A 25,001-nucleotide genomic window follows, 5' to 3' on the forward strand; every position below is an offset into this window, starting at 1 on the left:
TATATATATATATATATATATATATTCTATTTTATTTTTAATCTCCAAATGTTCCAGAAAGCTCACCTGACAGAAACCAAACAGCATCTTTCTATGGCTCTGGGGGGAAAACAACATTTAAACATAAGCTTGTGTAAAAGGAAATCTCATCTAAAAATTATCTGTAAGTGTGTGACTATATCTAGCACATTTTTTTTTTTATTAAAGCATCATTCAGTGAAGTTACTTTAATTAAGGAGAGTATCCAGAAACGGTATTCAAGCAAGTAGCGATACTTAACTGTTAGTCATGTAAAAGTAAAGAGTGCGATGCAAAAAGTTACACCCCAGAACTCCACTTTCTCCAAGAGTGTCTCACCAAAATTGATTTAACGTCGATGTCATATGGAAAACCCCAGATTCCTACCTGACGCTTTTTTTCTGCAGCAGCGAAGCCAAACCACATGTTTTTCCTCTAGAGGGCAGCACTGCGCATGACATTGAACAGTTCTGTCGGAATTGTGTTAGAAGAAGACAAACCGGATGTTTTGGCTACCAGCTGGCTAACGTGACGGATTTTCCAAGAAGTTACACATATTTCTCTCAGTCGTTTAAATAAGTAAAGATACACCGGTATTTTGTACAGTAAATACCACGATTTGTCCGTACATTTGCTGTTTCGTGAGCTCTGTTTTAAGACGTAGTTTAACTGTACTATTTTATTTTATTTTATTTTTTTTACTTCGAGTTTTCTGAATTGAACGACAACGTTTTTTCATTTCCCATCCAAATAAATCTATGGTTATTTTTCAAGTTTCCAATAAGAAAGAAAACTTTGACGACAAATTTTGAGTTGGAACAGCCAGAAGAGAATGTTTATTTTCATTTAAATACACCGAGGTTAGTTTGTTTTCAAAGATTCCTCCAAATTCTTTGAGCAGTTTGTATTTAGTAAGCAGTACCTTTGTTTTAATTTTTTTTTTCTTTCTAATTTTAGAAGAAAAATGTCAAAACATTCCAAAAGGAGAAAACTAAATAGGTTGTCTTCATCTTCAGGCGAAGAAGAAACGGTAAGGATTTTTTTTTTTATTATTATTTTTAGTGACTCTGCTTTTAGGGTTTGATATGTTAAGGTTATTTAATCCAGTGGTCCCCAACCCTGGTCCTCTGGGATCGCTGTCCTGCATTTTTTTTATGAGTCCGGACTCCTGCAGAGCTGATTCATATGCTTGCATTACCTCCTTTGCATTGCTGCAGAAGCTGCCTAATCGCCTGTTCGTTTAACCCAGGTGTGCAGCAGCAGAGAAACACCTAAAATATGCAGGGCAGTGGGCCCTGAGGACCAGGGTTGGGGACCACTGATTTAGTCAATGAGCTTTCTAGCACATTGTATGATGCACGTTGTATGATGATGCCAGCGTGCTAAAATATTTTTGATTTTATAAAATCCACTACCTACAAGGAAAGAGCAAATTGCTTACTGACTGTGATAATATATGTGAAGTACAATCATTCCTATGACATTTGTTTCCCACAAAACCCCTATGTTTTCAGGGTTCAAACTGCCAAAATGATGCCTCCAAAAGGAAAAGTCACAAAAGAAAAAATGACGAAATGGATCCAAAGAGGTACAACAGACTTGTAGACCAAATAAAGTTTGTAATCAGGACTCCAAATCTTATTTTCAGCAGCTAGGTGGTCCTACATTTTTCAGATCTTCTTCATCAGAACAATTTAGCATTTTTAAAGTTCATGTTTTTGTAGTTGTCTATATAAATAGATAAACATTTAAATATGAATAACAGGAATAGATGTGCAGGTTAATATTTGTTTTTATCTAAATGTTAACTTAAAGGTAAAGTTTCGAGACCCGGCCCATAAAACCAGTAGAGTTATTACTTTAGAAATAACGAGAATTTGATTAGGTATTAAGCTAAGCTTTAATCCCGAAAGTAATCAGAATATTAAGATGGAACAGATCCAGAGTGACGTTCATTGTCCAGTGCTGGGGCTTCAGCTTGCTCACATGAAACAAGTGAAGCAAAGAATGGAATGCAAGCTTCGCTTTTATCTTAGCTTCTTTCTGCACCCATTAGTAAGGGGTGTTGATCTGTTGTCTCACTTTGTCCGTGACTATGTGTGACTGGGGCCGGTTGTAAGTATTATCAATGGTTATGGCTAGGTGAGCATTAGCAGTGTGCATGTGAGCAGATAAACATGGCAGAGCAAGGGCACAAAAACATACGTACATATCAATATTCTGTTGAATACTTTGGGTACTTATTTTTTGTTCCAAATGCACTGCGTCACATTCACTGTCTTGATGTCTGGTTCAGTATTTTTTACATCTTAACCCTAGTGTAACCCCACGTTTGTATCATTTATTAAGCAAATACAAAGCCAAAATTGAGAAGCTCAAAAACTACATGCATCCAATTAGTATGCAGAAAGTAGCTTGTGTTACAGCTAATACTTGAAATAATTGTTTTCTGCTTGACTCGGATTTGGTCTTTCTCGTACTGGTTTATGTTTGAGATCTTTGTCACAAACAAAGTCCGGCATAATTGTGAGGACTTTGTGTAAGTAAAATGATTGAAATTAACTGATTTATCTAAAGATTTTACAAATTAACATCACCCTCTTTCAACTCAGAACCATCTTGCTCTATAAAAAAAACAGTCATGTACGGTTTGTACATGTCCTTTGCATGTCCAGACACAGAAATTTTGGCTAATTCTATTTTTGAAAACTAACTAACTAGAAAGATTGTCGAGGAAGAGCTGTACTTGAGCAGAGATTATATCACACACTTGTGGTTCCTTTACTGAGTTTGTGTCTTCAGAATGATTAGGTTTTATTTAGAAGTACTGCGGAACACACTTGTCAGATTTTATGTTTTTGTAAAATCACATAACCTTTTATCTTTGCTTCAAAATTATGAACCTACTTAGTGTTGGTCTGTCATGTAGTTTGTGGTTGTGACAAAATAGGGGAAAAGCTCTAGGGATTAGAATGCCTTTGAAAGACACTTGTTCCCAGGTTAAATAGTTACTTCTGATGTCACCTTTTTTCTTCCTGTCTAACATGCAGCTCTAAAAAGGAACAGAAAAAATCTCATCAAGTTGACTCCCACAGCTCCCGCCAGATAGCAAAGCCTGTTTACAGACTGTCAACAAAAAAAGAAGAGCAGAAAGTCTCTCCTAAAGAAGAGCAGCTTAAAAACAATGGACCTTTGCAATTACACATGGAAGGGCAATCCAGTATATCTAGAACAACTAGGGAAATTAAAACTGTGAGAAGGGACCAGTCAAAGCCCAATAAGGCAAGCTGTGCTGCTTTACTTACTCAGACAATAGAGAAGAAATTGGAAGACAAGTCTGATAAAAAGTGCTCTCAGGGCAGCTATTCTGAACTAAAAAATGAGCAAATCAGTAACAAGTTAGATGCTGCTGAACACAGAGATCACAGGCAGGGATCAGAGAAGAGGAATGGATCAGCTAGAGAACCTTCAAGATCCCCGCATGACAGCAGGAATACTAAGACCCAAGAACCCATCTCCTCCCACTACAAACGTTTTCAAAAATGGAGCAACATGGCTCGAGACCAGAACACAAGTAAAAATTATCCGTATAGCAGAAGTACGAGTGTGGATGCCAAAAATCCCCCTACCTCTGTCACACAGAAGTCTTGCATTTCACCGAAACCCTCTATGACAGTGACAAACCCAAAGAAATGGAAGAGCTTCACTTCAACCCCCGTGAGCAACAAATCAGAGCCACCGCCATCCACTCTGAAACAAATGGGGTTTCTAAAATGTTTGCCTTTTAAATTAAATTTCAAAATACCAAAACACAGTCAGCCTGCACTTGCACACAGCTCACTCGGAAATAATAATACGGTGTCTTCGAACCAAAACCTCAAGCTTAAGGATAACAAAGATGGCTCTGGAGCAAAGAAATTGGAGCCAGCAAAGGTGGAACCTTGCAGGCTTTTGGCTGGTTCCTCCAATTCTCCTTGTAAAGTACAAAGTAAGAGATCATCTTTGCCTGACCGTCTCCCATCTGAACTCCATCCAGCAGGAGATGCAAAATCTGAGCAATTCTTTGATCAGGTAAAACAATTTTTTAAAAAGCACCAATGACTAACCTTAGTATTAATTTAGGTGCTTTTTAATTTCTATCTGAAACATGATTTTTCTTTCAGGGTCAGGTAGTTGAAGAGCTTCATCTTGCTCGGTCTGAAAAGAGGCTGGAGGTAAATGTGAAGCAGAGCTACGGTGAACTCACTGGCATGGACATAGATTCTGCTGAGGAAGGAGCTGCAGAAACCAATTGTGAGTTTTATTGTTTCCATTTTAAAATGTTGTTAAGGTTCAAAGATTAACTGTTAAAACACAAAACGGATGGACTGTACATCAATTTTCTAATTATTTTATAAATAGAAATCCCAATATCTGTGTCCCTGAGATGAGTTGTGGGTCAGTCAAACTCAGTCAGACTGAATGAAGAGTGTGTGAGAACGGTAACTTTAAAGTTTCAACAGAGATGCTGTGTCAGTCTGGACTTTGACTGGGCCATTTCATTAATATACTTTGATGAAAACCATTCATTCACAGTGTAGTTCTTTGCCTCCTAACTGGAGACAATGCAAGTCCTATCTGTAGAGCTGCATGTTTTTATCCAGTGTTTTGTTCAGTTTTCACTTGAGCATCAATTGACTTAGCTTCTCTTTTCAGACAGGGATCCCAAACAGAAAACCCTAATCCTGGTTCTGGACACCAACATTCTCCTCAGTCACTTGGATTATGTGAAAAAAATCCGATCTTGTGGCCTTGAAGGTATTAAATATATTGTTTCACGACTAAACCTGCTGCTTTTATAGTTCATTTCACATCTTTTATGTTTCTAATTTCTCCGTTGAGATGTAAAATAATTATTAGCGATATTGTTGTCAAAGGGTATTGCCTTCTGTCTTTGAAATTTAAAATATGTGCATTTCTAGTTGCCTTAGTTTGGGCTCGTTAAAACAGAAAAATAAAAATCAGCCTCCCTCATTATGTATATAAGAACTGGTAGCTTTAACAAGATCAATGCTGTTGAAACAAAAAGTAATTAGTATTTATGGTTGTAATACATCAGTTATAATCATAAATAATATTGAAATGTTGACTTTTATTGATGCATACATTCATAGCTGCTTGCTCTTTGTTCTCTCTTAGCATTGGGATTTCCAATCGTCCTGATCCCCTGGGTGGTTCTACAAGAGCTGGATTCCCTTAAAAATAGAAAAGGTCTGTCAGGATCGGTGGCCCACCTTGCAACTCCGGCCATCTCGTTTATTTACACCTCTCTGAAGAAGCGGGACCCCCACCTGTGGGGGCAGTCCATGCAGCAGGCCACTGAGATCAGCAGTGAGTACAGATTTTACTGATTAATTGTCTCACTAGCTTTGAATCAAGTGTCTATCCAGACTTTAAAATTCACATTCCCTTATTAGGAAATGTGAATTTCCTAATAAGGAAATTCACATTTCCTTATTAGTTACCTATTCAGTCATTATGGTAAAATGCAGGAGAAACCAGATATGTTCATTCACTGTGTAAAAGTACATCTAAGCGTTGCTTTTTGCACCATGACTCTGACTAAACTTTTGCTGTTTTCGAAAAATATTAATTAATGTTAATCATGTTATGTTATGATATTTATTGCTTATGCTAATAATTGAGTTAAATATACATTAAGTGATTAAATAGATTGTACATTTTCATAATTTGTGAAGGTCATGAATTTAACTTTCAGAAATCCTGCCTGCTATGTATTTTTTGCCCACTAGGTGGCACTCACACTTAAGTAATTGTAAGGATCCCCATTATTGTAGCTGACAGGAGTGAAATTCAAGGGCAGGTTGCCTCCATGTACAATCCATAAAGAAGAACAATAATTACATGTACTTTTGAAACACATTTTTATTTAGTGCAACTGTTTAAAAATGCATCCACCCTTTGTCTTTTATTACCATGAGGATTGTTTTTACACTTTAATATGAGCACCATAGCAATGTGAAGTAAGCAGACTCTTGGATCAGACTGGTTTTCTGAGTCATTGTCGTCTTGTTGTCATTTCCTTTTTTTGATCCTCAGATGGTCTGAATACCAAGAATAATGATGACAGAGTGCTGCAGTGCTGCCTGCAATACCAGAATATGTATCCAGAGTGTGTCCTCATCTTATGCACGTGAGTTACCCCTCCCCCCCTACAGTATGGTGCTGCTGCTGCTGCCGCCACCGCCGCTGTGAAAAGCCTGTCCTCAGCTAATAAAGCACACGCATGTGACTGTGCCAGATAGTTCCAGTTGGGATGAGAGAAACAGTGAGCCCGACAGTTTTTTTGCAAAGAATAGATGTGCTGAGCGAGTGAATCTGGGTTCAGCCCTGGATTTGTTTTTGCCAACACTTGCAGTGGAAAAAATGTTATTAAGCTTTTGTTGTTGTGACTTATTTCTTTGTTGTTTCTGTTTCTATATGCAAAATTGAACTGGCATCTAATTAAGGCATCTTTTCTTTCCTCTCTAGTAATGATAAAAACCTGTCCAATAAAGCTGTCCTGAGTGGAGTGACGGCTCTTAGCAAGGTTGATTTGGAGGCAGGGGTCAGGAGGTCGAAGCATGGCCATCAGTTCCTTCTTGACGTTCAGTCTCCTGTTCCGTCTCGTTTGAGCCACAACATCTCATCCCCAGCGTTGAGCACAAGCTGCTCACCAGCTTGTGCTCAACTTCCCGTTCAGGATAGCGCAGGTTTTCCCCTAGACACCCCACGAAAAGGTGAGCCACTAAAAAATACATGCGTTTGTGTTTTCCAGGAAGTAACTTTACAATTTCCATAATCCACCGGCAGTTATTAGCACATACCAACTGTGCACATGGCAAGTTCACCAACACGTAATAATTCTGCTGTTTTATTTCAATTGTACATTGTTCCTTGAATGTATCCATAAAGACAGCTACAACTAACAAAGCCTGAGGCAACAAATAGAAACAGCACTAGTGACGCTCATAATTCCTACAAACAACAAATGAGAAAGTAGGAGAGCGTTTCTAATGAGCCTGTATGAATGTGTTCATGCAAATTATAAAGATGTATTGAGTTCAAAGTCTGTAAATAGTGTACAAAGTACATAAATCTTTTCTTTTTGTGTTCACACATGCTGGCATAGGTCCACCTGTTAAGTTCCCATCAGTGAAAAAAGGACACTGTCAGGAGGCAGAGTGGGACCTCAGTGCATATCTGTGTGAACTGGAAGACAGTCTGCGAGATGTGCTGTCTGAAGTGTTAGAAACCGAGATGAAGGCGGCTTATGATGAACTCTGGCAAGAGGTACATGTTTTAAAAGGAATCGTTGCTATTGCTTTTTCTGTGTGTTTGGGGTTCTTACACAGTAGATATATCAACCTCTGTGATTGCTTTGCATTGAGAAGGATTGGTTTGGATGTAACTGGATATGATTTTCACCTTTTCATGAGACCTTTTTGTCTTAAAGTGCTTAAAAAAACCCTCATTTGTCCAATTAAATGAACTGTATTGAATCTAAATGTTATGCACAAGATTCCTTCCTAAACGGACTTAAAAACCCTTGAAGCATGCATTGCCAAACATAGTGGAACAATTTACACAATTTAACGAGATTTCCATTTGACAGTAATGTTAGCCATGCAGTTTCACCTTATTAGACAAATTTAGTTATTGTCCCAATGTGTTTCTTTTATTTTGTAGATTGTCTATATAAAACCTCCCTGGAGTCTTCAAGATGTCCTTCAGTGTTTTAAAAAGCACTGGATTGCTGTCTTTGGACAACTTGTCCCTCGGAAGATGTTGGAAACTGTTGGAAACCTTATCAACTTCTTTAGCTCAGGTATGAAGTCATGCAGAAGCAGGAAAAGATTAACTGTTACATCATTTGTTGTTTTCTGCCCATATTTTCCTTAACTGACATTGGATATTCAGCTTTTTTTTTCCACTGTCTGAAGTTAGATCAGACCAAACTTGTCTTGTTTTAGGTGAGTTAAAATTACCAAAATTATTTATATTTGCTAATATGTCAGAGATTTATTTATTATGATATTAAAAATCACAAATTTAAATACATTTCCTCAGCTTTAGAACTGTATGACTTTGGTCAAATGTTTGGGTTTTCTTCCACAAGCTTCTCCATTGGACTGAGATCAGGGCTTTGTAATGACCATGCCAAAAGATTTACTTGGTTTTTTGTATGCCTCTTTATATTCACTTTGGCGGTATGCTTTGGTTCATTGTCCATTTGAAACGCTCAAATGGACAATGCTTTGACATCCTGCCTACTTCATGAAGTGTACCAGTTCCTCCTGCAGCAAAACACATGCTGTCACAACATGATGCTGCCACCCCCATTCTTCACAGTTAGGATGGTAAAAGCATGCCTGTTTTTCCTCAAAATGTGAATATGGTCACTATGGCCAAAAAGTTCCTCTTTAGTTTTATCAGACCAAGAGATGTGCCCCCAAAAATGAACGTCTTTGTCCCTGTGTGCATCTGCAAACTGCAAATCTGGCTTTTTATATATTTTTTGGAGTAGTGGCTTCCTCTGTGTTGAGCAGCACACAATTCACTGTCTTAACAGCTTCGGCAGCATCTTCACCAGGTCTTTTACTTTTGTTCTGGGGTCAATTTGCACATTTTGGATCAAAGTGTGTTCAACTCTGGGACACAGAACCCATCTCCTTCCTGAACAACTCGATGGTTGGACATTCCCATCATATCTTGAGAATAATCGTTTGAACATATGTACGCAGCACCTTCAGCACCTTCAAGCATCTGGAAATTGTTCCCAAGGATGAGCTGGACTTGTGCAGCTCCACAATTCTCTTCCTGATATCTTGGCCGTTTTCTTTTGACTTTCCCATTGTATCAAACAAGAAAGCAGGTGTGGCCTTAAAATACATCTACACGAACTGTAACAAGTTCATCTGTCATGTTTCTTGCTATGCCATGTTTCTGCTAAGTCCATGCTGTTGATCTTTTTAGTCCATTAAGCTGCTGCATTGTTTAATTTATAACAGCCACTTTTTCTGGGAAATCGGAAGGTCTGACGATATCACAGTCTCCAAATTTGCCAGTTTCCTAGGAGATTATTCGAATCTTCCACAGAATGTAAACAACACAGAGGAAATAAACAGACAATCTTACAGTAATCTGCTAAATGGACCCGGTTTGCTTCATTATCTCTTTAGGCACATACTTCGCAAACTCCTGAAGCTAAGGAGAAGCTAAGAACTGTTATTAAAAAAAAGTATATGTTTCATTAACTTAATGCTGTAACAATCTGTAATTGTAAAATGGAAAAGGAAATTGTGTGACTCTGGGCTAAAAATACAAAGTGATCCCCCAGATTAAAATGTTACAGTGTGGAGCGGGATGCTGCTGTCTGTCCTGGACTGTTCCACAAAACTACATCCAGAATTAGGTCATCTGCTAAAGCAGGAGACACCAATGTGTGTCAGAAAGATGCCGAGTAGCCGACTGCAGCGATTCTGTCCAAGATGCCACTGAGGATGCATTTTTAACTCTGCACGCCTACAGTGTTTTTATGAGTCAATCTGTCATTCAGCCTTTATGTCAACCCATTTCGGGGTGGAGGGTAACTGCTACAGCCATGGCACAAAAAATACATCTTATTCAAGAATCTGAGTGGAAAATATATAAAATTTGACCTTGCTCAGAGTTGTCCTGGCTCACACACATGGCTTCTCAGTACCGCACAGCCTGGCCCTCAGCCAGGAATTTGAGAGTAGAGCAAGGAGGAGGGTGAGGATGAGGAGGCGGAGAAAGAGGAGGATGTAGGGATAAACTGTGAGTTAGGGTGAGAACAAATGTGGTGGTGGAAAAGTACTGCAGGCAACAGAGTGTGTTAGTAACAGAATGTAGCTGGAATTCAGAGGAAAGGCTCTGGTTTTACTTTATAGGAAAAACATGCTTTATCCATCACCTCACTGTATTATTCCTTAATCTTTATGGAACTAAGTATTCAGTAATGTTTTCTCGTTATTACACTGAGATTATTTTGTACATTGAACTCTATTTATTAATATGGTGACTTCTGAAGACAGTTTTTGCACTTTATTTAAGGGTATCGGTAAAAGGGGATGAATTATAAATGCATGCTACACTTTTTGGGCTCATCGGTGTACATTTATCAAGATACTTTACTTCATCTGATACTTTATCATGCACAACTTATTGTAGTGGTAGGCATGTGTAATTTTGAGTAACTGCGATCTAAATATGGATTCTATGAAAAACAATTCTAGTTTTTGGCCAATGGTTTTCTTAAAATATATCACAATTTCTCTAACTAATTGTACAGTTATTAATTACCTCCTCATCTCCACTTTTTTTTTGTCATATTTGCTTTTTACAGCATTTTTTTCATGTTATAATTTTTTTTTCATTTATAACACCTGGCTGAGACTAAAACATTATTTAAATTAGGCTGTGGTAAATGGGAAGTACACAATTCCTATTTAAATTATAATTCAGTGATGTAAATATTCTCTACCAGATACATAAAGTATCTATACATAATCTTTTGTGAACTAAAGAACCATACAAATTCTAGTATCTAGTTGTTTAATAAAAAATAATAATATGTGGTCATTTTTTGCATTTGCTGTGTAACAGTCATTTTATAACCAGCACTGTTTGCTTTTCTGTGTACCCTCAGGTGAAACCATATCAACTTTATGGTTTCTACAAAAAACTAAGGAGTTAGTGAAAGCATTTAGGAAAAGTTCAGAACGTGTCCCTGGTGCCATCACTGTGATCGAAGACATTATAAATAAGGTACAATCACAGGTAAGCTTAAACAAAATTGAAATCTAAATGTAGCTGAAGATCAAGCTTCCACATTTAATTGGAAAAGCCAGCTTCTATATAGAGCTGTCTGGATGAAGTATTGCCATATGTGGAATCATAGAATACCTCATTTAATCTCTTTAAGGCTTCATAAAAGCCAAAATTGAGTGCCGTTATGCTAAATCTCAACTTCTAACTCAATACATAATATCTTGAGGCTAACTAAACCTTTCTCTCACTGTAGCACGACACGTCTGGGGAGCAGGAACTGTCTGCTGGTGATGTTGTCATGAATGATGACGAGTCTGTCGATAAGCAGCCGGGATCACCTCACATCCCTCCACAGGAAGTGTGGGCTGTGTTCGAGAATATCTGGTCTCACGTGTACCAAACTAGGTGAGCTAAAAGATTGAACAGCTTACACACACTCATCATTACTGCGAATGTAAATGATTCGAGGCTTTCAGTTGTACATCATGAAGGTTTCTTTGGAATTAAAATTTCAGCCTAAAAATTTGAATAAGAACATTTTGAGAAGTCAAGATAGGATTCTGAACCCCTTGAACCCTGCACTAGCTGTCAAGCATGGGATCATTTTGAGGTTTTGCTTAGCTGCCAGTGGTACTAATGCATTGCACAACATGGGTGGTGCAATGAAGATGAAGGACTATCTCCAAATAACTCAATCTCACCTCAATTCAACCACTAGATGGTTGAAGCTTAGAAATCGTTGGGTGTTGCACAATCATCCTAAATGCAATCAGGTTAACATTAAGCTGATGGAAGAGCCACAGCCATGTGGAAAATCTATGGGCAAGAATAAAAGGCAGCAAACATGCCAGAAACAAACAACTTAAAATGAGCTCTGCCATTTATTTCAAGAAGAGTTCTCAAATATCTAATCAAAAAATAGCCAGAATCTTGTGGACATCCATCTACTGGGTATTATCGTTTATTGATGTAGTCTTGTCTCCTATTGTTATTGGGATTGTCATCAGTCCACCATAGAGCAACACGGAAAAACAGGATAAACTATGCACATGATTTTATAGTTTGTGTGACCATTTGTAGGTGAATCGTTGAAATTCATAATGGAAAAAACAAAAATGATGAGATTCATGTCCATGATGAACGCATGTGAACTTACATTTGTATGTCAAATCCACAGTATGATGTAATTGTTAAAAAGATAAGTAACTGTCTTCTATGATTTTGTCAGTTAAATTGAACAAAACATGTTAAAGTGATTACATTTCCTTAAGGTTTAAGACCTAAAGTCATGATTGAGGCATTAAAGGTGAAGGAGTTAATCCCAACACCTAAGCAATTTTCATCCACAGAACAACATCCTGGTTTATTTTGATATGTGCTTTGTTTTTTTTTCCATTCCATTGACCTAAAAGGTCATTTGTTTCTGTCACGTTTCAGTTTGGAAGTGTTCAAAGCGCTCAGCTTTGACCCTCTCACCATGCAGGCTGCTACACCGATGGGACGTCCTCCGCCGCCGCAGGACGCTTTGGCCTGTTTGCACAGACTGTCCTCGATGGTTTCACAGCTGCTGCAGGCGTTTGGCAGGTATGTAAGCCGACTTACTGCAGCTGTCTCACTAAATGTAACCTTTGGACATCTCACTTTCTACCTTCAGTTTGTTTTGTTTAATTAGTTCACTTGAATTGAAGCCATTTCTTCTTTTAAGAGATAAATATCTTAAAACGTGCTACATTTGAATGTTTCTCGTTAACGCTCATCTGTCATTTTCCCATCATCCCCACAAGTCTACTTTCACTAAGCCCTCTTTCAGAACAAGCGTGAGCCTTTTCGCTCGCTCGCAGACCCTTCTGTCTGTGCTGCCAGTCCTTCTAAGAACCCCTTTTAAACTGCCTTCTCCCTGTGTAAGCCAGATTTCTCCTTCCTGTGTCCTACTTATATGCGTGTAGGACCTGTAAGACTTGGTTGGCATGTAGTGTTGGTCAAGAAGTGTAATCCTCTTGACCTTGTCACTTTTCCTTAACTCTGTTCCCATGACGCAGCAGTGACCATTGATGCACTTTGGTGCTGCTGATAAAGAAATTAGAAACTGAAAAACCTTTTCACTGTTTCTGCTTGGATGATAATCACACTGCACCAAAATGTAATGTTGAAATAAATCATCTCACACTTATTGACAAAAATGTTTGTTTGAGGAGATTTGTTGCTTTGCAAATGGATCTGAACCTTTTTGCGTTTTGTCATAAACAAACTTTAATGTGTTTTATTGGGATTCTGTTTGATAGATCATTACAAAGTAGTCCACAAGGGAATGAATAAGGATAGATTATTTTGAAATGGTTCATTTTACATGTAAAAATCACTGTGGCAATCAGCCCCCATTTCATCCGATACCCCTAAAGAAAGCAAAATTGCCATCAGTTTTGCTTTCGAATCTGATAAGGTTACATCTCTCAACTGTTCAGTCCATCATCTGAAAATGAGAAGAGTTTGGCACAACTGCAAACCTAGGAATGCAAAACATTTCTGGGACAACCTCACCATTTCATAAGGGTCAAAGATCAGCTAAGGTGAAGACTCCAGCAACACTTGAAGTGCTAAGAAACACCTTTATTGGTAGACCAACACTTTAGCATTCTCTTTAAATAAACTACTTTTAGATTAGTAAGGTATTTGTCGCGTTTTATATTTGAAGTGGTCGAATTTGGTGATAATTTGGTTCAATTGGTCAGCATGCACCATCCCCTGAATGCTAATTGGTCACTTTGTGGGTTTGGTTCATTTAATTTATTTTCTGTATGGTACTTTTTTATTTAAACATAAACTATCTGCTGTTTTGCAATGACCCTTACAAAAGCCACAAGCTATAAGGTGTTGGTCTACCTACCAACACATGGCAATCCACCTAAACCTTCATTATTTAACAATCATTGTCATGTACTCCACAAATTTGATCTGAATGACGAGAGTAAAACTTATCATGGAAAGAAAGACATAAAAATTCCTATTTGTTGTTTGAAACAAGCCATGCATGCTGAAGAAAATGTTTTGCTGAGAAGAAACCAACTTCACCTTCTGGTCTACATGCAAAATGTTATGAATAGTGAAAAACTACATAGCAAAACATGTTAAAGTGATTAACATGTCTGTGGCATGTTGAGGTTGATGAACATGCCACCATTTTGTTTGGAGAAAATGGTGTTGACGGCATCAAGCTGTGTTTCTCTTCAGCCGAGACATGAATGTTGGTTGCAGTTGGTGGTTGATAGAACTAAATGCAGACAACAATGTAAGAAAACTTGTTAGATCAATGTTTCTCAACTCTGATCCTCAGCGCGCCCCCCCCCCCTGCTCTGCATGTTTTAGATCTGCCTCTATTCCAGAACAGCTGATTTGAATGATTGCATGACCATCAAGTGCTGCAGAAGCCTGTTAATCACCCAGAGATACAAGTCAGGTGTGTGGCAGAAGGGAAATACCTAAAACATGCAGGACAGGGGGGCGGTGAGGACCAGGGTTGAGAAACACTGTGTTAGAGGCTAGACAGGAGTGAAGTTCTGCAACTCTGAAAATTCATGTTCATGACTGATTTAGAACCATTTTTTAAAGAACAATGTGCAGAAAATGTTGCCTCCTTTCATCTCAGAAGTGTGCTGCTTTGTTTGGTCTGTCATGCAAAATTCTAATGAAATATATTATGATACACGTAACATGTAAAAATGTGTGAAGCAAAGTTTCAAGAGGTATGACTACTATTGCAAGGAACTTAGTATTGATCGTTCAACAGTGAGCTTGAACTTTTGACTAACTAATTTCCATTCTTGTCCTTATCCCACTGTGCTAACTTGTTTTTCAAGTTGGGATGGGTGAGTTGGGGTCAGTTGTTTTTTTTCCTGTTTCAAGACAGGTTTTTGCGTGCAGCACAGGTTTGCTCTTATCAACCTGTTTCACATTGTTTTACAATTCCTCGGAGCTGACTTGCATAACTTCTGTCGAAAATTTAAGAACATCTTGAAAAACAGCAACAACTCCTTGTTTTGTCGCCCTGTGGACATTTTAGCATTCTGTGGTATGTGAGGCACATGTAAATAATAAAACAAGTGGAAGCTGAAATATTTTAGACAGCTCAACTTTGAGTATCTAGTCATGGCGCATCTTGGACCATCCTTTCTGCTTGAAGAAAGCAGTGAGCCAGAAGCTTTGTTAATCCCATAATATTAATAATTTATCCTACTCTTTCTGTCTGCTCAGAAAAATGTAGGGCAGCTTTGCCTTTTCTTTATAAACTTTTTAGCTGCTTATGTAAGTTTTCCTTTTTTAAAGTCATGCCTGTCTAAAACCCACTTCTCCTTTTGTCTCACACTCAAACACATCTGAAGATCTTGCAAGCAAACAGGCAGAGCTGGCGTCCCAAATGAGATCTACTCTGGACCCTCTGCTATTGAAAAACATTTTCTTGCTGGAGGTGTTGACTGTTGAAGTTTGAAATGATTGGATCTGATTTTATCCAATTGCTAACACTTGGCCATTATGTATGAAACACACCAGCTAGATTGCGTAGGTAGCTACGCTCTTAACTTACCGTAAACTGTGTGCACTTTAAACAACCATCACGCAGTCTGAAGAGACAAGTGCAGAGCAGAATATTGTCTTTGTCAGAAATAAAATGTCTTAAACATTCCTCTTGCTCCGATTTTAATTGCTTACTATTTGGAAGCGTGACTTTACTTGTCCACTTCCTCTGACGCTGTTGTTAAGCCACAAACATGGACAGATTACAATTATTGATCAATGCAGTAAATCACATCCTTCTGTTCACTGATTGGCCCTGTTGAAATTCAATCGGCGAAATCAAGCTCAGTGGGAGAAAGCCCAGATGGAGCAGTGAAGGTAAATGAGAATCAAGCAAACAGGTGTCGGAAGGAAGCAGTCAGGTAAGTTGTTACCCCTCTGGAAACAACAAAAGCATTACTTTTTACTCTCCTTATCTAGGAAAATATGGTTTACTTTAACTGTTTGGGATGGATGAATCACATTGTCTTTTTTCTATTATATAATGCTAAAAATATATTTATGTTTTCTTATCTGCAAATATTTACTTCTGTCTGTTGGTTCAGTTAGAACCACATGTAGTTCGTGTTGTGGTGCTTTATTACAAACGTTCTGTGATGGTGAGATTTCACCATTTTACATTTCGACATGTGATAGGACTTGCTTAACAAAGGCCTTTTGTGATGGGGATTATGTCACCTTCAGAACATCACAAATGTTGCATATTTAGTTGCACATGCAGCTTTTAGCCAGCAAAATCTTTGCTTATTTTGTTGGATCTCTGTGAGATTTCAACCTCAGTCTGGTGAAACGCTCCTGCTGCCACTCATTTCCGTCGTTTTGGAAATCATGCTTCACTAGGGGAGGGGAGGAGAATTCTGGCAGCTTCTGGGAATTCCTGGCAGCAACAACATTTGTACCACGGGCAGCTTTTTTTTTCTGTTTTTTTCTGCACCTCTGAGCCTGTATGGATAAACTAAAACTCAGTTACTCATAGCAACATTGCTCAGTTTTGCATTAGTATTTCTGCAGGGTTTCTAATGTAAATGGGCATTTTGTTTAGGTTTAATTTGTTAAAAAGTGATAGGAACTTTGCTCCTCTACACGCCCAATTCTGAGTAGCTGTTACCTCTACACACCTATTATTAAATCCTCCCTACTTTTTCGAACTGAATGTAAATGAACCTTTTTATTGCCATGCTTCCTTTTAAAATCTTGGTTTTCTGTGTGTACTTTCTGTTTATCTTTTCTTTCTGCATATCATTGTGCACATGTTCATGTGTATGGGGACAGCATTGCCTAGGAGACGGCCAGTCTAGTTTTCACGTGTTTGGGCATGTCTCCCTCGTGCTCATTTTTCCTCCTTCTACCAGCTATTTGTAGATCTTTTAGAACTAGAGTGCACAAATTACCATTTTAATTTACTCTTACTTCCCTGGTTTAATCAGATTTCTTTAAGAACAGTTATTGTTGCATCCCTTATTTAGCCCTAAGATTGAATGATTTAACATACTTAAAGAAGCTTTTAGAGCATCGTCTATAGGTGAGGCCACCTCTGAGATCTCTTTTGTCTCGTAGGGTCTTGTCTTCGACTCCGGGTTTAGAGGAAGTCCAGACACTGCTCAGCATTATTTACTCCAATAAGGTTTGTACAGCATCAGAGTTGTGGATATAAAACTGGCCTCTGAATGCTTTAAATCAATTCACACAATCTTTTTTGCTCCCTGTGGTCTCATGCCATGTTGGGCTCATCATGTTCATTTATTTAGATTAGTTTGTGTCTGTTCTGTTTCAGCTTGTCAGTGACGAAACCAGATTAACAGCTAAAGACCTTCTGGATTGTTTCTCCCAACCAGACTACAGGTAGGTGCGCTACAAACACAGACATAATGATGGAAAAAATACACATTACTGATGAATTGTTGATTTTTCAGGACCTTTTTTTTCTCTGACGTTTTTTTTTTTTTTTCTGTTTCTTCCAAACTGAATACTCAATCAAACCAGTTCTCTGAAATCTTGCAATCTTTGTTGCTGCTTGCCCGGGCAGCTACGTGCTTCCTCCTTCGCTACATTAACCCTCCTTGTTGACATCCCCAGCAGGTCTCACAAAGACCGTGTCCATGCCAACATTTCTGGACAATTGGGACATTTATTATTAACACTTTTCTCTGAAGGGATGCATTGGGACTTTTCATTTCCATGACAATAGACTGGTGTTTGCAGCAACTCTATACTTGACATTATCACAAGGGTTTACCTACTCCTCTCACAGCACCACTGTGTTGGTTGTGTATCAAGATGGGAGTTTCTTTCTGCTCTTCTTTTACAAAGAGCAGAAATAAGCAGATGTTATACCTGCTTATAAACCCGGTAGCTTTAATAAAAATAATCAGTTTAACAAAGTTTGGTCAGATATTTACATACAATGTATCAAAAGACACAATCTTTTTTTTTTCTTGCTGTTTGACATAAAATCCTTATAAAATTGTACAGATCTATGTCAGCCAGTATTACTAAAAGTATTCATATTTCCTGAATGTCAAAATAATGACATTCAGCAAATATTACTTAAGTTTGAAGATCATATACACTAAAACTGGTACGCCTTTAAACAATTGGGGAATCTCCTGCAGTGTCATCTATAAAACATTGGATCTACGCTAAAAATTTATGTTCCACCAAATGGCATACAGCAAAAAAAAATCAATATATATAAAACTATCCATGTATTATAAGTTGCAGTAGCGATGGAAAAGAAAGGGTTTGGAAATCCCAGAGTTTTTATTTTAAGGCTCTTTGCAGTTTTATCTGTGGTGCATTTTAAAATGCACAACCTGCACTGACTGCATTTTATTTGTCAGTGCCTTTCAAGACACCCAAGGACACTTTACAACATTAAGAACATAAATTAAACAGAAAAAAATGGCTATAAAGACACAAAGCTACACTACAATCAATAAGGAATGTCAGGCCTCTCCTTTTCCAGTGCACAAAAAGTTGTGAAAGGTTTTTCTCAGAAGCCTATTTTGCCTTTATGATTCCTTCATTTTCTTCTGTCCAAATACTGTGAAAGGTTTACACTTCTTTCAAGGTACTGCATTCACAGTTTTAGAAGCTGATGCAATAGAGAAAACATGCTTGGTGAAATGACCTCTCACTTGTAAGTTACACTGACAAGCCTTCAGATAAAAAATTCAAATCTAAGCAGATTTAAGTGGAAAGTCTGAAAGGCTTGGTCATGAAATAGCTAAATTTGCTCAAAAACTGAAGTGTTCATCGTTCACATGATCTGTTAAATATTACGTGTTTAGTGGTAAATGTGTTATAGGAATAAGTAACTCTAAGATCATGGCATGTAACTCCTTAACTTTCTATTAGGACAAACAAATGAACCTTACAAGGAATAAATAATACCGATAAGTGCAGAGATAACAAATATGCACAGCCTCAGTAAAGCAGAAAGCTCCTACCCTCCTAGACAAACTGATTCACCTGCCTGTCGCTGAATTGCAATGTTTATGCCTGCAGGTAAAACCGAGCTGCTGCCATAGAAACAAGCCACAGGTCTCACTCCTAAACTGATTATTTGTTATTATGCGTCACCTACTATTGCAACCACCTGACAGCCAGAAACATGTGCTGATGGTTTTGTAACCACAGCATGTAAAACACTGACTCTACGTGACATTTACTTTGTTATGGTGAAGCAGAATAATCCCCTATTTGTCCAGCAAATGGGATAGTCAAATAGCATTAGAGCTTTGGAATAATATCCCATCTGTACGTATTCTGCTTTTTACATTGAGCAAATTAGGCTACAGAAATCTGTGATATGTCAACACGTTTTCAGTTTTCATTACCATTACATCACATAGGTTTGGTGCAAAGATTGACTGTTATGTCATCAATGCCGATACATCATTAGTCATGAAGCGCTTCCTGTAGCGACTGGTTTTGTTTGCTCATGATGATGAGGAAACAACCTGCTATGTCACCTCGACAGGCAGCTTTTCAGCACTTCTCAGTCACGTTATCCCCGCTCCTGTTACAGCAGGTCACCGCTGACGGACACGTTAAGCTGGCTGTGTTGTGATGGTAAATTTTTTATCTGCAACATTCCCTGTGAAGCGATCCGGGCCTGTACTTAGTGTGTACATTACCGCCGCCGTTAAATATTTGATCTGTGTGCTCAGAGGGCCGTATGATGTCAGGAGTTATATAATGCCCAATTGAGGCTTTCCAGCCACTGAACAGGAGGTTCAAGTGGGCATCGGCTGATAAGATTCAACTGCGTCACGTTGAAAATTCATTATTATTATTCATTGATAATCAAGTGAAGTCTTTGGTTTAACTTTTTGGAGAAGACTTTTTAATTAGCAGGAGTTATTCATACAGAATAAAGTCTATTTTGTCTCAAGAAGCAGAATCTGAAAGCATTTGGAAACCTTTTGTGTGTCTGGAAATACTTGTTTTGATTTGTGTGTTTGCCGAATGTCTACAAAATGAACACGTTGCTTTAACTGTGTTTTTCCTTAGTGGAGAGGGGAAGAAAAAGCAGTTTTCGTCTGCTCGTCTTTCTGATGTCTCATACCCTCTACTAAAAGATCACTATCATGCAGGAAATATTTAAAAATACATATGACGTTAGCAGGGAAACCCTGCATTACAATGTCTCCAGTGATTGTTTTTCCCTGCTAACGTTCTGTGGAAAGGATTTTCCTCTTTTTAAAGTGACTGTTTTCCAGACACTTTTGCTTATCTGTCGATTTCTTCACATGTGGATGCTTCATCAGTGCGGAAGGCTAATGGCTTTTAATGCGGCACAGCTTAGCTGTTGAGTAACACTTCTGATAAACCCAGTGACTCATTTTCCAAGCTGCACTCATCTCTCAAGTTCCTTGTGGTGTGAATGCCTGTTTGAATGTGTTTGAGCTTCTTCTCATTCCCTGCAGAATAAAAGTGCCTTGTAACGGTACTCATAGCCGCCGAAGCTTTGTTTTCTTCACATTTTGTCACGTTGCACACAAATGTCTGTGTATATTATTGGGATTTTATGTAATTCAACAGCACAAAGTAGTGCATAATTACAAAATGGCAGGATTTTTACAAAAAAAGTGTAGCATTGTATTTTGCCTCATTTAATCTGGTATCCCTAAATGAAATCCATCGTATCGTTTATCATTTATCGTGATGATTTTCTTATCATGATAAGAATTTAGATTTATCGTGGTCACGATAAATTCTAATTGTTTAAAACCCCCAAAGCTGCCTCTGTCGTCATGATTGATAGTTTTACTTGTTTCTTCACTGTTTGTTCAGTGACCATAAGAATAAATAACAATAAATTTGAAACTATAATTAAATGCAGTCACTGTGTGCTTGGTGGTGGCAGCATCTTGCTGTGGTAATGCTTTCTTAGGGGAATTTGGGCGTCGATTGGAAGATGAAGCTAAATGCAGGGCTATGCTGGTAAAAACCCAAGATCCTGCAAAAGATGGAGGTTCACGCTCAGTCTGCAACTAGGACAACATTAAATCAATTTATTTCAAAGAATATTTATGCATTAAAATGGCCTAATCAAAGTCCAATCCAGTCTGACGTAACTTGAACTGTAATAATTGGCAAAAAAAAAAACTCCCCAGTAGTTGTGAAAAAATAAATAAATAAATAAATAAATAAATAAATAAATAAATAAATAAAACATACAACTTGTGTATAATTTTCCTTCCATTGCATAGTTATCCACTAATTTGTTTGACTTTATTTTAAAAAATCCCCAATATCAGTGGGTCAAAATGGGTCAAAATGATTCGAAAAGTTCATGGAGCATGAATACTTTTGGAACGCACTCGCTCAGCTTTTTATGTAAGTCATGTTTGTCATATGCAGTCCTCTCCTCCGCTGGCATCGTCTTCAGCTGATATTTAACGGAAGAGTTTAACAGTTTCTGAAAGAATGACTATGAAAGCGCTCCTCTGCTCCGCTTAATTTAGCAAACCCACAGGGAGCCGAGCGTTGTTCGGCAGGAGGAAGCCTTAGGCTGCACATTGCTTAATTTTGTGTTCAGTGTATTTAATAATGCAGCAAAGAGAAATGGCTTCATTTGAACAGGCAGCTTGGTCTTTTTGTCCTGTCCTCTTCTAATGCAATCCTGCATTCAGAGGCAATTATTTCACTGCTTTCCACAGTTTTACATGCAAATGATGTAGTTTGTTTATTATTTAATTTAAATGAACGACACCAGACATCTGTGAAGTTGTTTGCATGAAAGAAAAGAAGTAGTTAATCTCTACAAGTTTTTTTTTTTTTTTTTCAGCATAATGTAAACTGGGAAAGAATCACATGTTCAGATTTGCTGGTTGTGTCCTGTCATCATTAATAATGTGTATTTCTGACCTGCAGAGCAGCTGTTCTCTGGTGTCTAACTCCCTAAAAAAGCAAAGTACCCACCCTTTATTCATCTGGTTCAGTGACCTTGGTGCAAAGTCATATTGCTGTCGTTGAAACATGTCTAGGAACTTATAATTTTGAATCGGAAGGTGTCGATGTGCATGCAGTGACAGGAACTGAACAGGTGAACCAGTTGAGCAGGTGCAGACCAGTACATCCTGAGTGCTGCCGAAACGTAACAGGAGTAAACCTGACATCACAGGTTGAGCAAACAAGCAGCTGTACCCCTGCTTAAAGAAGGGGGGAGTGGGCAGACGGATGAATGCTGGGTGAAAACAGCGAGGGGCAAAAGCCAGAAAGTTCTTCCTGCGCTCCCTCCCTTCCTCCCTCCATCCTGTCTGCAGTTACGCAATGTTCTGATGGAAATAAAGCAGAGGAGGAGACAAACAAGCAACAAGCTCCCTCAGTGTCTCGCTGCTAAGCAGCCGTTGTCACGACTGTAGTGTTCTGTGTTCTTTCCTGGGAATTTGAAGCCGCCTGTGGTGGTGTTTTAGGAAAAAAAAAAAAACGGAGTTCAGTTTGGTGGAAATGTGGATAAATAGCTGCCACTGGAAGCTGCAGATCATGTACCTGTTCTTTCACTGCCCTGAATCAGAGATATGTGACTTATTACTACTGCTGTGGTTAATCAAACTCAGTAAATCAGAATAATTCCAAAAAGTTAATTAATGAACTTATTTAATTTAAAAAGGTGAAACTCATCATGTTACACAAGGAGCATTTGAGGCATTTACTTCTGGTGATTTGATGAGTGTGGCCTTTTGAAACAGAACAATCAGCACTGGACTGGTGATTACTCAGTTGTTTTGCAGACAACCCTAAAAGAAGGGTAAGCCAGAAAAGGTCATTGCTGAACATTTTGATTAAAAAAAAAAGTGCTGTATCCAATCTCATTAAGGGAAAATTAAGTGAAAGGAGAAATTGTGGCTTAAAAAGTGCAAAAGTAACAGCGAATCACCAAAGCCTGAAGAGGAATGGTTAAAAAAAAAAAAAACTTAGATAAAAGTAAGTATTTTGCATTTAATTTGGAAATTGACTTCCCAGAGTCTGGAGGAAGAGCCGTAACCATCTATATAAATAAACATATGAACTATACCATCTGGTCATCTATGTTATAAAATCTGTTCATCCATAACTTTGAAAAGAAAGGAATTACCCCCGTTTCTGTTCACGTATCTATTCAACCAATTTAGTTAGAATTAAACAAGGTTGTCCAATTTAATGTAAATGTTCTTACATTCAAATTAGAGAAAAACCTCAGGATTGACTTCATGGGCATAATGCGGTTTACCCCTCCGATATTTTCCAACCATGTGGTGGAAAATATCTGCAGTTAATTTCATGCGCTCCAACTCGCTTTTGGAAGCTGTTGCCATAAAGCAACATGTGGGTAAATAAAATCTAATTGTGAGCGAAACATTCAAGCCTTGGCATGAGGAATCAAAACAGAGGGCTAGCTGGAACATCGTGAGATGTTTTTTTTTGTTTTGTTTTGTTTTTGCTGAGGGGGAAAAATGCAGTGGTCAGGTTATAATAAGGACTAGATTGTAAACAAAACAACAAAATGGAAGCAAATAGTAATTCTCTGTAAGACCCAGGTCATGTGGGGTTTTCAGAAAACTGCATGTAAACATCAGATCAGAGCTTTCTTCCTCTGTTTGCTCCAGACTTCGTCCATTTCTTTGTTTCCTATCAGCCTAACGTCTCGTCTGTTCCCAGGGAGAAACTTGGAGTTGGAGGAAACCAGTTATTGGAGCTAAAAAAGGCCTTGGATGGTTGTGTTCAGACCACAGGGCAGAACTTTGCCTTCACCGCACCGTGCTGATGAAACTCAGGGTCCCATTAACATCAACCACCGGCTGCCTGTAAAAACCTAACCTGTTCCTTCGATTAAAACCTTTTAGTTGACGGCATTTCAGTTTTTTTTTTTACCATTTTTCAACACTTTTAATCTATAAACACCTTCACTGTAACAGAAACTGTTTTGTTTTCTTGTCTAAAGATGTTTGTTGAAGTTTATTTTGTTTTTTTGTTTTTAATTCTGTAATATGTGAAGTTGTTCTCCAGTTTGTGGTCAGTTCAAAATGCAAGTGTTCTGTCATTCAAACTAGAGAATGAAAGAACATTTGCATGTTATGTTTGTATCTGTGTGTATTTTTCTAGTATGTAATCACAATATTTCTTTTATGTTTTAGCGAAAATGTCAAATTTTACCTCTCAGGTAGATATTTACTGGTATTCTTGAACCAAATGAATGTGTGATGAAGCCACGCTGTGAAGCTTTTGTTTTTGTTTTACTAGTGTTGTCGCTTACTTGTAATTTTTTTTATTGTATTTATTGTTGGGCCTTATTTAAAATCAAACTGCACTGACACAAAACTCATTCTATGCAGTTGTTGCTTTGTTTCTTCCAAAGCAATAGAAAAAGCTTTGAATAATCTCCTGAATGTTGGACCTTTAACATATCAGTGTTTTTTTAATGTTCCAGGTTCAGCTGATCAAAGTGCCTTCTTTATGACGGGAGCCTTATTGCTCTCCTGCCGTCAGTCTTCCATAAAGGTCAAATTCTTGGCATGTATGGCCAGTAGTCGTCCCGTTGACACATTTTCCCACCTGAGCTTTAGATTTCTCCAGCTCCTCCAGAATCACCAAGGGCCTCTTGGCTGCTTTGCCATTTTTGATGATGAATTGAACAGTTGTAACCATTTAACATTTACATACCACAAATAATAAATAACATTTCCTGACGCTTGTGGCTTAAGGGCTATTAATGCTTTTGCAAAGCGCTGCATATCTTCCACCCCCATGATGGACTGGCGACTTGCCTATGCCTATCTCAGTTATTAGAGATAGGCATTAACGCCGCTGCGGACCCTGCAAAGCTGGTGCTTTAAAACACTTTTTCCGTTTCATACTACTTCCATTAAGGGTCTGCTGGTTTAAAATGCTGAGAAGCCCAAAACTAACATCTGGTTTGTCATTTTAAAGCTTGAAATTACTGATGTGATTTTTGCCTTACAGATGGTAGAGATAGCTGAATAAGTTTATGTTGTAGATTTGCAAGTTTTATAAATTCTTTGTGCCAAATTTAAAAAAACATGTGTGTACGAGTCTTTTGCTCTTGTAAATTAAATCTTACACTCCTAAAATCA

General features: G+C 38.1%; 1 protein-coding gene across 3 annotated transcripts; it reads left to right on the forward strand.

Moving 5' to 3' along the window:
- The first annotated feature begins 504 nt into the window (after positions 1-504).
- Positions 505-25,001, forward strand: swt1 (SWT1 RNA endoribonuclease homolog). Of its 3 annotated transcripts, XM_015043148.1 has the most exons (17): positions 507-878; positions 976-1,048; positions 1,533-1,606; positions 3,069-4,089; positions 4,182-4,311; positions 4,714-4,815; positions 5,197-5,388; positions 6,118-6,211; positions 6,550-6,797; positions 7,190-7,350; positions 7,747-7,885; positions 10,730-10,860; positions 11,105-11,256; positions 12,289-12,435; positions 16,978-17,044; positions 17,195-17,262; positions 23,569-25,001. In XM_015043148.1, exons 2-17 carry the CDS (start codon positions 983-985, stop codon positions 23,672-23,674), a joined length of 2,898 nt encoding a protein of 965 aa, XP_014898634.1. In that variant the 5' UTR covers positions 507-878; positions 976-982; the 3' UTR covers positions 23,675-25,001. The 3 variants fall into 3 exon arrangements, with proteins under 3 accessions (XP_014898636.1, XP_014898634.1, XP_014898635.1); XM_015043150.1 differs by lacking the exon at positions 23,569-25,001 and having other exon boundaries at positions 505-878; positions 12,335-12,435; XM_015043149.1 differs by lacking the exon at positions 507-878 and having other exon boundaries at positions 898-1,048.

This window comes from Poecilia latipinna, unplaced genomic scaffold (assembly GCF_001443285.1).
Source record: "Poecilia latipinna isolate Pla-1442-1.1 unplaced genomic scaffold, P_latipinna-1.0 Scaffold618, whole genome shotgun sequence".
Classification (NCBI taxonomy): Eukaryota; Metazoa; Chordata; class Actinopteri; order Cyprinodontiformes; family Poeciliidae; genus Poecilia; species Poecilia latipinna.

Excerpts from the sequence above, each read along its gene's own strand:
- swt1 (XM_015043148.1), top strand. The coding sequence starts at position 983 with ATGTCAAAACATTCCAAAAGGAGAAAACTAAATAGGTTGTCTTCATCT. Across the intron at positions 1,049-1,532 it reads CTTCAGGCGAAGAAGAAACG|GGTTCAAACTGCCAAAATGA; the intron begins GTAAGGATTTTT and ends CTATGTTTTCAG. Across the intron at positions 11,257-12,288 it reads TCTCACGTGTACCAAACTAG|TTTGGAAGTGTTCAAAGCGC; the intron begins GTGAGCTAAAAG and ends GTCACGTTTCAG.